At 36.8% G+C, this 13,921-nt stretch overlaps 1 protein-coding gene across 1 annotated transcript in view; it reads right to left on the minus strand.

The window, feature by feature from the left end:
* The window catches only part of FBXL2 (F-box and leucine rich repeat protein 2), a 51,845-nt gene that overhangs the window by 17,245 nt on the left and 20,679 nt on the right, over positions 1 to 13,921 (minus strand). The window contains exons 3-5 of the mRNA XM_065627735.1: positions 7,829 to 7,883; positions 6,266 to 6,340; positions 2,695 to 2,789 (exon numbers count right to left, since the gene is read on the minus strand). Coding sequence (XP_065483807.1) covers positions 2,695 to 2,789; positions 6,266 to 6,340; positions 7,829 to 7,883 — 225 coding nt within the window. The remainder of the gene's footprint in view (positions 1 to 2,694; positions 2,790 to 6,265; positions 6,341 to 7,828; positions 7,884 to 13,921) is intronic.

The raw sequence follows: 13,921 nt of genomic DNA on the forward strand, positions 1-13,921 counted from the left end.
TGCAACATAGAAGTGGGACCTAAACGTACCGGGCTACTAATGGAAAGCCCTGTGGGTTGCAAGCTAGTTATGATTTTAAAAATTAAAATGCATCTGTGTGCACTACTGGGTATGAACTCTAAGGACGACTGGAGCTATTACACTGTTAAAAGCCTGTATGTATCATTATCCTAATTACCCAGAAGAAACACATAAACTTCCTTTTTATCTCTTCAGATTAATATTTACATCTGCACTGCATTTCAGAACACTGTTTTTATGCCCATGTTTCCTCCAACTGCATAGATTTTATTGGCAGTGGTGGAGGAAACACACAAAAACAGTTTTGTCTGGAGGCTTGCTGTGGTTAACAGATCCGACTACACACTCAGCTGGTAACAACTTCCTGGCTCTCCAGCGCGGATTGAAAACAATGGAAAAAAACCCAGCAAGGAGTTATACTGCTGAGAGTTTCCACTTGAATTCTCAAAACAGCTATTCCAAAATTCATGTATTGGAGGCAGATTTATGATTGAGACACTCTTCAAATCACTTGGAAAGACACTACACTTTTCAATAACTTGAGAATAGCAAACTTTGCCTCTGAGATTCAAGCATCATGCATGTCCTGACAGAGCTGCCACAAATATTCAGTATTTACATAGCCAATACTTACTTTGGTAATTGGCTATTTTTAAACTGAAGTTGATGTAGAAGAAGGATAAATAGAAAAAAATAATATCACCCACAAAACTAATGGATCTGGAAACAACTCAGCGCAAAACGCCTGATAGGAAAAGTCACTTTCAAAACAAGTATCTGAAAATTAATGCCACCCTTCTCACGTGAACATTTTGAACGTCTTAAAGCTCATGCATCTATCATTCATTGACTTCGCTGTCATCTGCTTGTATCTCAGGGGTGAACCATCTTCTTTCCTTAAGTGTTTGAGACACCACTGTCTGCACCAGTTAGTTGTTCAGGATGCACATGTGAATACTGGTAAATACACCGGTAGCCAGTCTCAGCTAAGCCTGTCCTATTACCTGCTAGCGTGACTAGATGTATCATCCCTACAATGTACACATGCTACACACTGAACTGCTGCGTACTTATTCCAAGTATCTATTCAGTAAATATATCATTATTTTAAAATATCCCATCTCCAGCCCCGCCTCTCTTCACACATGCCACTAATACCTGAACCCACTTAGGATTTCTGGTCCTATTCACAACGCCCACTGCAGGGCCCCAGCCTTAATGTCCCAAAAAGCACAGCAGGGAGACTCAGCCAAATGTGAAAACTGAGTTACTGCGTGGAAAACCTGTTACCTACTGTCTGGACTCTTTCTTCCTACACCCTTCTCATCACCCTCCCTGCTATCTCCTCCTCACGGTAGTTGCTGCCTCTCTCGGAGCCTGCCTTTCCCCTGTCCTCCACTTCTGCTGTTGCCTTCCCTACTGCGGACACAGGCACCGTCTGTGTGAATGCTCTGGGACTTGGAGAAGCACAGCAGCGAGTTAACCCTGGTTGAGGATACCTCTCTTGACAGCAGTGGCCAGTAATCTGGGAAAGGGTATGAACTTGCACTTTCCCCTGAGAAGGCAAGGGTGCCTGGGGGTGACAACACACCAGGGAGCAGTTGGGGAGATGCCCCAGAGGCAAGGAAAGCTCTGGGGAAATCTTCAGGTCTGAAGCTAGGATGCTCATTGGGGTTACTAAAGCAACCCATTGCTTAACTAGTTGCTGGATGAATTTACTCTAGAGACCAAAACAAATAAACGAAAAAAAGTCAGTGAATTAGACTCAAAGTTTAGAAAGAGCAAAAGGTGATAAGACACTAAGTTAACACCCACTGCTTAACAAAAACCTTTGTGCTTCTATTTTCTACCTTAGAATGGTCACATTACGTCCAACTGAACACCATCCAGCCCAGTCTCCTGTGAAAGCATAGGGATGCTTAACTGCAAAAAGCCATACCCCAAGGCTTCCTCCAAGTATTCTTTGAGCTCCAAAGTACTTGTGGCTCAGGGACCATTCAGCTTGAGGTAGGATTTTTGGGTTTAAATACTCACAGAAATACCCACAGAGGAATCTGGCTAAACGGTTTGCATCTAGAAAAAGCTTACACTATTTTGTGGGAAAAAATTGTGCAGTGGAATTTATATACTGCGTAAAAAAGGGCCACCTTCTGTTCAGAGACCCTCAGGATGTTCCTGTCGCCTGTTTGTTCTTATATGAGGGTATGAAGAGAATCTTGGGCCTTTCTCGGGCACTCAACCATGTCAGTTTTTACTCTTCCTCCAATTGCTAGGGGTTACTTCTTGTCCAAACTACAAGATAAACTATGAACTGACTGACTACTAATCTTGATGAAGTTATAATTGTTGAATGCTGGAGTAAAATAAAAGTCTGAAAACATTTTAAATGCTTGAAAATGGAAAGATAGCACAATAATAGTAATGAAAGAAAAATACACATTTCTGAAAAGCATAGTCCTAATTTCTTAGTTCATTTCCAGAAAGAAAAACAGTACCTATACTCCGATCTCAAACTGATGTCTCATTTGGTCATAATTAAGGTACTTAGTACTTATTTAAGTATCCCATTTTGGCCATTAGACAGTACTTAGAAATCCAAACAAATGTAACAATTATTGCTTTTGGTCCAGACATTAGGAAATAAGTAATGTCTCAATCTAGGATTTTACTTACTTTAAAGAAGAGTCTCCAACGCCAAGACAACCTCTCAGACTAAGTTGTCTCAGGAACCCACCACACCTTTTCGATATATTTTCCACAACACGACCCTTAAAGCAAATAAAAGGAAGATTTTGTTGAGTTTTATTCTGACATAACATTCTAACCAAATTCAAAATGCCGGGAGTGAAGACCAGTCCCAGCTATACCCCACCGGAACTCCAGCTCTTTTTCCTCTGCTGCTTTAGGAAAAAAAGTTACCTGTTGAGAATCTTCACTCAGATTGAAGTGATAGTCAACTCAATCTTTAGTTCTCTCTTCCTTTTTTAAGTCTATTACACATGACTCACATTTTTGTTCCAGCAAAACCTACCCATTAAGACTACTAAAATGACCTTCGAGTTCTGCCAGATGTGTAGGGAACCTGAAGAACTGCCCCAGAGGCGGAATGGGAGCCATGCCTGTTCCTCAAGGACCACAGCTACCACTACGGCATGTAAGTTTAAATTGTCCAGGAAGATGTGCTTAGGCCAGTATGTTACTCTCAACTACAGGCTCTCGTAAGTCCCATTTTACAGTCCCTGCCATAGGGACGGTCATCTCCTCAACTGGAAGGTGCTGAACACCTTGGTGGGAGCAGCCAACTTCATCGGCCTCCAGAAGATTTGCCTGAGCCCACCTGCCAGTCTTCAACGCCATATCTATTTGGGAGTCTGTTCCTAACACTTGGGAATGCCAAAGGACTTCTCGCACTGCGGAGCTTACAGACTTTGCACCTCGTTATTTGGCAAAAGCTGAAGCACAATTTACAAACACAACTTCAAACTGAACCCCACATTTATTACAAAACACTTTTTATTTACATCCTGAAAGCACATTTTGCTGTATATCAGAAGTAAGAGAAATGGCAATGGCACAGTACTTCTAGTATTCAATCTTAAAGTAGCATTATGGAAAAATGCTATTTAAACTACAATTTTTTTTTAATAGAAAAAAAAATATAAGATAGCAAAAAGCAGGTAACCACTGCAAAAACTGACTAGACATCACATTGTGTCTAATTTTAGGGAGGTAAGGTAAAAGAATTCAACACTGATCATTTAACAAACAGGACTAATACTTAACAGCACCTTTTACTTTCTTCTTTCTTGTTTTAAAGGAGGAATACTTATAAAATTACAGGTCAGTGGATTTTTGTTTTGTTTTCCTCTCTATACAGGTTGGTAACAACTTTCCTGAAACAGTAAAATATTTCTTAATTTTTGTTGTTCGCCTCTTATAGCAAAGTCCTGGCTACCACTATGTGAAAATATTTTCTTATCAGAGCTTGTTTCTTAGTCCATAAGTAACACTTTATCTTATCACTCAGAAGAATTTACATGAAAAAAACCCAAGCAAACTGAAAATCATCATACAAACAAAATTATGTATTTTTTAAAGCTTTCCGATTAGTCAGAATTATTTCTCAGTAGAGGCCAAATACCTTTACTGTAAGGATAAAGTCTTCAACAAATAACATATAATGCGAGTCCAATCTACATTACAGGATAAAAGCCAAACCCTACTGCATTATTCAAATAAAATAGAAACAAATAATGAGATAAGTTTTCTCAAACCCATTTATTTCTTTAAGCATGTAATAAACCCCAACAAACAGCATATTCAAAAAGACAACGTAAGTGCATTCAAATGTGTTTAGCAGTTAGAATAATTCAATGTCACTCAAAAAACTAGCTCTTCACATTACCCCAGCTTACATTCGCTTCCACACACCAAGAAATCCTAAGCTACGTGTAACTTCAAGAAGATCGTCACACGTTTGTGATAGAACAGAAACACTTTTTCTTCATAGTTTTTTTCCCCCACTTTATTCCCTACCACATGAGGTCTTAAATACAGAAAATGTCACAACAAAACCTAATTTTTCATTATTTGATAGCCTCAGATCAAATACTGCTTGATGTTACGTGAAACATCACCAAATACTACAATGTCCAACGGAGCAAAAATTTGCCAAGCTCAACTAGCAGCTCTTACCTGTCCTCAAATTTATAGGGCAAAAAGAAGTTACTAAAACAGCCAAATAAAAAACAGAGTTCGTAGACACCAAATGTGAAAGCGTATCTCGTTCAAAATTACTTTATGCAATAATTGCTGGTTTAACATACTCTTATTAATAAATTTAAGGGTTTAATATTACTAATATACTTAAATATACTACACTGAAATAACTGAACTGCTCCAAACCACAAAGTTTTTTATAGCAAAAGAAGTTCATAATTTAATTCCTTCTCTTGAATCCCATGCTACAAACATAGCATCTCAAAGGGCAACACCACTAGGTACAACACAAGACAAACATATTGAAAACATAAAAATCCAATACTGTGTTTCCAAGTAGCAGAAAGGTTTCAAACAAAGAAAAGGTTAACCAACAGAAGGACCAGAGACCTGTGGGATATTCTTCATTATTTCTTGGCAAATGAGAAACACAAACTTTTTTTAAGGAGAGTGGAAATATGACATTAAAGCTCCAAGTCTCCTTAGACACATTTAGATAGAGGCAGATGCCACAATCTTTCTCCCACCTCTGTAAGATCCTCATGTTTAATATCAGTATAGCAGAGAAGCTGGCAATGAAATTTTAAAAGAGCGGTGGAAAAAAAAAATTACCCTATATATTACTGTAAAGCTTTAGGAATGGTTTGAACCACAGTTACCAAAATATACCAAATGAAACCCATCTGGATTTTACACATGCAACTAAAAAACTAGAACATAAAATCCAGAAGCAAATTCATTCTAAATGTATTCTAAATTTTATTTGTATCATCAAACAACAAATACTAAACCAGTTCAGATTCGATTAAGGAATTGTATTTCCCCAGGGATTTTTGTCTTCATTTTCAGATGTCATATTTTATTTTGTTACGCACATCTATGAGAGATAGCATTAATGCAGACGTGTTTTTCTTATGGAAGACAAGGCTGCCCTATTCCTTTCACTGTCTGCTGAAAAGGACTTTAATCCACATGCACCTGCATTTCAGGCAAGGTTCAAACCCTATAAAACAAATGCACAGAATACAGTAATCAGATAAACACCACATCATATCTAGGCAAGTCGGGAGTAAGAAAGGTTGTTCAGCATTTTATTGTTTCAGTCTCCAAGTCCTATAGCCAAGTGTCCACAGAGCTTTCAGCACTAGATGGCACCCTCACAGAGGCACTCGGGACCACCAAAATAATCCTCTAGACCGTGAAAGTGATGTGGAGGATCTTGCTCCGTCCAGAGGCAACATTTAAACCTTTACTTTCTGGAAACAAGCAGCTTAGAATTTCTAGAGCCCTACATGTATAAGATATAGGCAAATTATCTGATACATAGCTGGCAACCAAAATTTAAATACTCATACAGTGTAAAAGAATTCAAATATAGAGTTATTTTAGCATTTGCTCCTTCACAGTATTATTACCTTGAACTTTAGCCTTTAAAATGTGTGAATGCAAGCACAGCCTATGAGCTACTCAAAATGGGGTATGCTCTTTATCATCACCATAGGAATGAAAAAAAAGAGACACTCACCTCTATATCCGTTTGAAAGTTAAAGAGGTCTATTCTTTGCCAATTGCTTCCATCCAGAGCTAAAACATTCCATGCCTACAGAAAACAAATACAGTTTATTTATTACCTCCACTGCCTCCTCCCTTCATTTGCCTCTCAGCATTCAAATATAACAAAGTCAAATATAAAAAAAATACACCATTTCAGGTAGCATTTTTAAAAAAGAAATATAACTGTAGATGTTAGTAGTCATATAATATCAACTAGTTAAAAACACAGAATTTGTGGAAATTCATCTCAGCTCTCTTAAATGAATTACACCTCAAATGCTAACTTATGTCAGTTAAACATGCAGGAAAGCAAGAAATTAAATGTAAAGTACGTACTTGGATACAGCCAGATTTATCCCTCCGTTTTTAAAAAAGCTTTTGTAAATTTGTCTAGTAAGTTACTTTTGCTAGATCTATACGGAGAAAAGTAACTGCAGATGAGATTCCTTCTCATAAAACCACAGTTCCTCAACCTCACTAGTTACTATTCCGAGAGGAACAGAAACCTTTCAGAAAACTGCTGACTTTCCACTGTTGGGATCAGGCCTTTCCTTTACACGTGCTAAGTTACATGTACGTGTATGAGAATTTGTCCTTCACGGTCAAAGCAACAGTTGTTCAAAGTAAAACAAGGCTAAAAAGCCAGAGAAACACAAATATAATCAGAAAAACAGAAAAAAAGAATACTGTATCCAAATGGCAGGTAGTTCCGAGAGAAAAACACAACTTATTCAGTCACCTTGGTTTTCTTCCACTGTACTCTAGGCTTTAGCTGACGGTTCTAAGAAAACCCAATATTAGCTCAGAAAGTTCACTGAAGTTGCAGGTGAGGGTGATTAGGGTGCAGGAATGAAACTGTTACACACTTAATTATACATGAAATCCGTCAAACAAAGAAAAATCCTCATCAAAAGGAAGAAAAGCATGAAATAAAAAAAGTTCATTCATGTTGTATAAGAATATACTTCATTGTACACACTTGATGCAAGAATATTTTTCATTTTAATTCAAGAAAAAAATCAAGGCTAGCTGAACATAAAAGCTTACTTAGCATGCTCTCTCTATTATCTTCCGTGGGCCTTTTTCCCCTACTAGTAGTCCATCTACTTAACACCTTTTGTACTTGGCAAGCAAATGATGGATGTACTTCTTAGACACATGGTGCACATTAACCGAACTACATGGAATTTTCAACAGAAAATACATCTGAAAAATAGTGTTATAAAGCCACATGTTTTATAAAAAGCAAATGCCATTATGCCAGACCAGGCTTAATCCTTTCTCCAGATATAGAGCATACACTATTGGATATCTTTTCCATAGCCTTTAAACAGAAGTCCAGTACACAGCAACTAATTCCACATCTGAATACAAAACTGGATCCAATGTTTATTTGTTTTAGGAAACAAAGAGTCTGACAGAACTTTTTTTTTTTTTTTTGACAGGAAGCAGATTGCCCTAAAGTCCATGATTCGCAAGTAATTAAGAAGATACCTTGTCAAAGAACATCAAAAACTCCAACAGAAATACATACCTTGGAAACTTGTGCACATCGACACAAAGTAACTATGTCCAAGAAAGAAAATATTCTATGAAGAAAGGAAAAGAATAACAATTAAAATGTTTTATTATAAATTCGGATTAATACATGGATTCACAGTTCTGTAATTCTGTGGAGAGACACCAGTTATACAAGAAGTTAAGTGAACTATGAGTGTTTCACCAAATTATTTTACTTATTGAGACTTAAGGAATAATATCATAGCTGTCATCTAAAGACAGTCAACACCAACACATTAGAACCAGCAGGTGCTTCTTCTAAAAATCTGCTTGCTGTTTCCCCCTCCTTACTACCTATTCATGTATGAATGATAAAAAATTATTTTTTCTTCTTTTTAATTCAGAGAAACTAGCTTATATAACTTTAATTGGGCTAAAATTAAAGAAATAATTTACAGAAATACAGGTGAAGATTTCAGAGTTTGGTGAAGAGTAAGACATGGAAAACAACACTAAATCCAAGTTCAAGAATCTAAGTACTAACACAAAGAACAAGGACTCAGATTTCTAAGGGGTTTCACAGTGATTACTAAGTCTAACACAGTCAGTATTTTTTATTTACTCTACAAGAAGCAACTACAATTCAAAACCCAGCATTGCTATTCTGATCTTGCAACCAATTCTTCAAGGCTGCCAACTCTTTAAGAGTTTTCTGAAATAAATTTTTCACTGTCAAAATAATTTTGCTAAATACCATTCCCAAACAACAATGAAACTGGTTCAAAGGCTGTTCTCAGCAAAAAAAATCGTTAGCTTAAGCATAAAATATAGACGGTATTCAAAAAATCATTTTCTATTATGGAAAATTAAAGATATGAAATATATGAAAGATGTTACTGTAATTCACTTATTTACTGTTACCTGCTCACCAATGAATTTTTCCAGTTATCAAAACAACGAACAGAAATAATAACTATTTCATGTTATAGTGAGATGTTAACACAGAGGAGCAAGCTGGTAAGACAGCCTGAATTTAATACTGTAAAATTCTGATCAGTATTTTCCAAGTGGAAACCTGAAGCTAGAGCTTGAAATGGATGGCAACATCTTAAGGGCTTTGATTTTTAGCTGTATAAGAGTGAAAAAACAAAATGGAAGTTCATGGAAGCACTTCTTAAACATAACAGACTTCCAGATGTTTATTATGATCACTTCAGATATTAGTTTTCCAATATTTAATTAACACATGAAAACACTTTGTCTTTTTCATCATACAGTAATACATTTTCTCAAAAACTATTAGCCATGCAAACAGGAAGAGAGACATTCTTAGAAACTACGAAACAAATTATAAAACCCTGTAGATAACATTTATTTTGACAGCATCTGTTTTGTCATTCGAACATCCATTCTGAGATCCGCCAACCTTAAGAAACTTAGCAGTGTTTTATCCACAAAGTACAGCTTAACGTGCTCAGCAAGATCGCCAGGCTGTTCAGAGGGCAACATTTATGCCAGTAACACTATGAACTCTCTTCTGAAGTCACCTGTCCCCCCACCGTGAGGCCAACGACAGAAGATGAGAGCGTGGAAATCATGCTAGAAGCTGCAAAAGCTTCTTGGCTTGTAGAAGCTTCCTCCCAGTACCAGGGTATGAGCAGAATCAGAGTTATCTTGGATCTACAGGAGCTAAAGCACGAAAGACAGATTTCTGCATTATTTGTGGCAAAGAAAGGAAGGGTTGAGACAAACCATTTCATGACACAATACTCTTGCCTAAATGAAGAACGTGACATGCTTTGGAAATGATGTATCAAGTTCTACTGAAAGTAAGAAATAACAGAAGGAATTGTAATATGTTGAAGAAAGGGTGTATATACCCCCACTATTCTGTTGCCTGTGTTCATGTTTGATTGCTTATTGCTGTTACAATATTATTGTTGAAGAGGGATTTCTGTTAAAATTTTTAAAAAAAACAAAAAAACACCCCCCCCCAAAAAACACCAACAAAAAAACCCCCAAAAAACCAAAACAAACCAACCACAAATGCAGAATAGATGCATTTTATTTTTGCACCATCCTGTATGAAGTGACCCTTTAAAAAGCCAGAAGCTAAAAGCGGTCATTCTGTGTTTAAAGGAGAAATACTTTAGTAGGTATAAATATTCATGATGCTTTTAGTTTTTTATTTTTGTTCTAAGGAAGTAACTTTCTTGCAAGGTGGCCCAAGCTGTCTCCATCAAAATAGATAATAACATTAGGATACATTATAACCCAGAAAATTCAGGATGATTATTCAATTAAATACCACAATAGATAAGAGATATAAGTAAATTATTTTACAATTCCTAAGAGACATTTTGCCAACTTGCTTGAAATAATTTTTCCCACACTTTTCTACTTATTTACCTTCCGTAGTACAGTCTTATATGCAAATCACTAACATACACTTGCTTCTTCACTTGCAGTCCTGTAGAACTTCTAGCAAATACTTCCTGGTTAGGAAAATTAGCCAACGAGCCACAAGATTCTAAGGTTTAAAGCCATCTTTAAAAGACTTTAAAGTCTTTAAGAGACTTTAAATGCAACCAACAAACTGAGATGGAAACGGCAACACTGACATTGTCAGTCATCTGTCAGTGTCAGACACTGACACTGTCTGGCACTTTGGGTGAAGGACTGTGTTGGCATGCATTCCTAATTTTAAAAAGTGGAAAAAACTACCAAGTAAGGTAGCTGATGGTTGTATAGCGCTTCTGTCCTCCATGACCACAGCTACGTAGATGGTAGCTAATGCAGCCAGCAGCAGGATTAAATTCCACTCAAGTCTTTGGCATGGATTAGTACAGGGAAACTGGAAATTAAGTTAATAGATTCACAGTAAAATTTAGGATCATCTAGTCTGATTTCCTGCATCCCAGGCTATTAAATTTTCCACAGTTATCCTGTATTGAGCTCAAGAAGGAGAATCTGCTTACCAACAATCAGAGCTCTCCAAGACTTCTCCCCGCTGGGCACACACCACTCTGGACACACACCACTCTGGACACATGTTTCATGAGTCTGGCCTCGCAGATCTTTCCATCTTAACAGTACCCACACCACGTGTGAACTTCATGCCAAATACACGAAGGGTTGTACAAGCTCACAGTTCCTCAGCTCCTTCACGACAAACCTGTCTTTGGCTAAAGCCTGACTTCCACAAAAGGATCTATTCTTGATTTGAAAGCCTTCAGGAGATGGAAAATCACCACAATCGCCGGTAGTTTGATCCACTGTTAAAATGTTTGCTTTATTTCCAAAGTGAATGTGTGACTTCCAGCTTTATGCTTTTTTCTACTTTTCCTCGCCAAATTAAAGAGCGCTTTAGCAGTTAGTACTTTCTCCTCATCTAAGTTTTAAAGCCATTTATCGTGTTATCTTTAATTCTTCTTGTTAACAATCTTTCTTTAAACCTAGTTCTCTATGCACATTCTTCATTTTTCCATTATGTTTCTTCAAATGCACACATCAGAAGCATGTTCAGCATTAAAGAAATTATTAGTATCAACAAAGCTGTACACAGACATAGAGTATGATTTCACTACTCTCATTTTCAGAGCCACTTCAGGCCCCTGTAACATTCTTTTTCACACTGCATCAGAGAAGAATCTTATAATATCTTACTCATTTCAGACTCACATCCTCTTCTGGGGTTACATACTCCAGGCCACAGCTCTTTCTGTAGCATTCCTTAGTCCTGTATGTCTATCTATGTACAATTAAACTGTAAAGTTAATATTGTTTGAACACACCCCTATTTATCACATTATTCGGCTTCCTTGCCTTGTCTTCACAGTAGTTTACTATTACAGTTCTTTTTGTGTAATCTATAGCTTTTCTCTCCAGTGACTTCTGAAGCAGTGATTTCCAAAGCATTACATTTAAAAAAAATAAAAATAATTATATTGGGCCTCCATGTCAATTGCTGCAGCAACTGTTAACCAATCCAGAATCCCTTTAACATGCATTGATACATTGCACACACATGGTGCTATTTTTAAAATGAAAAGGTCAAATGCTAAAGTCAAATGCCTGAGTAGAAACATTTAATTTTGGTTGGTAAAGCCAACTGATTGTTTAATCTCAAAGAATGATACTGTCCAATGACTTACCTTCCACAAAACCACAACAACTGTCAGGTATATTCTCCTCTCCCAATTTTCTATCAAACAAATCTATAGTGATATTTTCTACTGCATACTGAATATGAGGCTGAGTTTTCTGGTCATCTCTCCCTTGCCTAGTTACACGTGTTACCATCAGGACTCATATTGTTCTAGTCTTCTGGAATCCTCTTGATACTCAAAACTCGCCAAAACTCAGCATAACAGGGCCACAGACCTCTTAAGTCCCCTTTTTAAAGCATTTTCACTGCAATATGTATGGTCCAGCCAACTACAAGAAGTTATGATCTACAGTCTCCATCATTTTCCTATGTATTTCCACACAAGCTTCATTATTTGCACGTGCTATAAACAGGCTGTCCTGTGTCTTTCCGAACGCAGAGATGGCTGACTCCTAATATTTTGTTTCCTTTCCCTTGGAGCCATGGAAAGAAACAGCTATTTCTTACAAGCCCAACACTGTACAGCGTACCACCTACAGAGTGAGAAATTGAGCTGTGCAAGAGTCAAACTGCTTCTCTCTCACCTTTGTAAGGCACTTCCAAATTCAATCACGTAAGGAATCAGCTTTTGCAGTAACAGACTGGCAATTACTCATTTTAAGTATTTTGACACCATGCTATATGGATTGATAAAAAGTGAGTAACAAAATGCATACAGCAAGTACCGCACACACATACTATGACTTCCTGGGATTTTTGGCCCAAACCCCAAAATTTGGTATCACAGAAATGCCCAATAATTTCTGAAAAGCTCCAACAATAACATAAGTTAAGGCTTTTTTAAATAACTGACTTGAGAATTGAATTCTATTTCGGAACTTCTATTTTCCACATATTTCAAATTTATAGTGTTTTTGCACACAAAGAATGATGACAAACTGTATCAAAATAATAAGGATGAGAAATGCCTGACTGAAGGCAGCACATCATCTAGGTAATCTGCTCAGATCCTTTCAACTTTACACCATCCAGTTCTTAGAAAACAAGCATATGACAGATTTGTTATGTCTTCCCCATTTTAGACTGTGAACTTCTTAAGGATGAGACTTCATTATTGATTTGCGCAATTCCTTGCACAGCAAACCTGCTCTCATGAAAGTCCTTTACATGCTATTTGAATGTAAATGCAATATGAAAGAGTAAAGCCTACACATATGAAAAGTATCACAGAGAGACCAAGTACGGCTTTTGCACATTCAATTTTCCTCTTTTATCAGGTATGTCTCAGAATTTACTGGAAGAATGACCAAGTATGGCCTGTTAATGAATGATGGGAGAAAAGAGCATCAGCCACTCTCAGTTCACCACTAACCATGTTCGAACACAGATAGTCACGAAGTCTGACAAGCACTAAAGAAGCTGTCTTATCTTTCTCATAAATTTGACAAATACCAAATATTAATTATTTTTATTTATATATATTATTACAGTTCTTTGTAAAACATACATATGTTTCTCTCCTCCTTTCTTTCCCCATTTTACTAAACACCCTTCTGCAGTATGAGACACATCACCAATAACTGCAGTCCAGCAGTACATATGAACGCTACAATAAAAACATGCAGGCTAGAAAACACACACATAAACTAAATAATTTATAGCCATAATCAGTAAAAGTAGAATTTTCATGCATAAATTTATATATACATTATTAAATTAACAAGGCTAGTGTTGGTGGTGTTCTAACCTTCACCAACTTTGCAGGTAGGAACCTGCTCCATTGGTAAATTCCAGTAATATCTTAATCAAGAAAATCCCATAATAATATATGCTGGAAAGTTAAATTGCGTGGCATATTAAAAACTTAAGGAGTCTAACTATTTTCTATTTTTTTTTAATAAGTATCTTTTAGCTCATTTCTGTCAGGCTTGTTTTCAGTAGCATGTCACAAAAGGTTGACAAACACCAATTTCTACATCAAGCACACATCCACTGACTCATCTAACCTTTCAAGCCAAT

The sequence above is a fragment of the Caloenas nicobarica genome, chromosome 2 (assembly GCF_036013445.1).
Source record: "Caloenas nicobarica isolate bCalNic1 chromosome 2, bCalNic1.hap1, whole genome shotgun sequence".
Taxonomy (NCBI): Eukaryota; Metazoa; Chordata; class Aves; order Columbiformes; family Columbidae; genus Caloenas; species Caloenas nicobarica.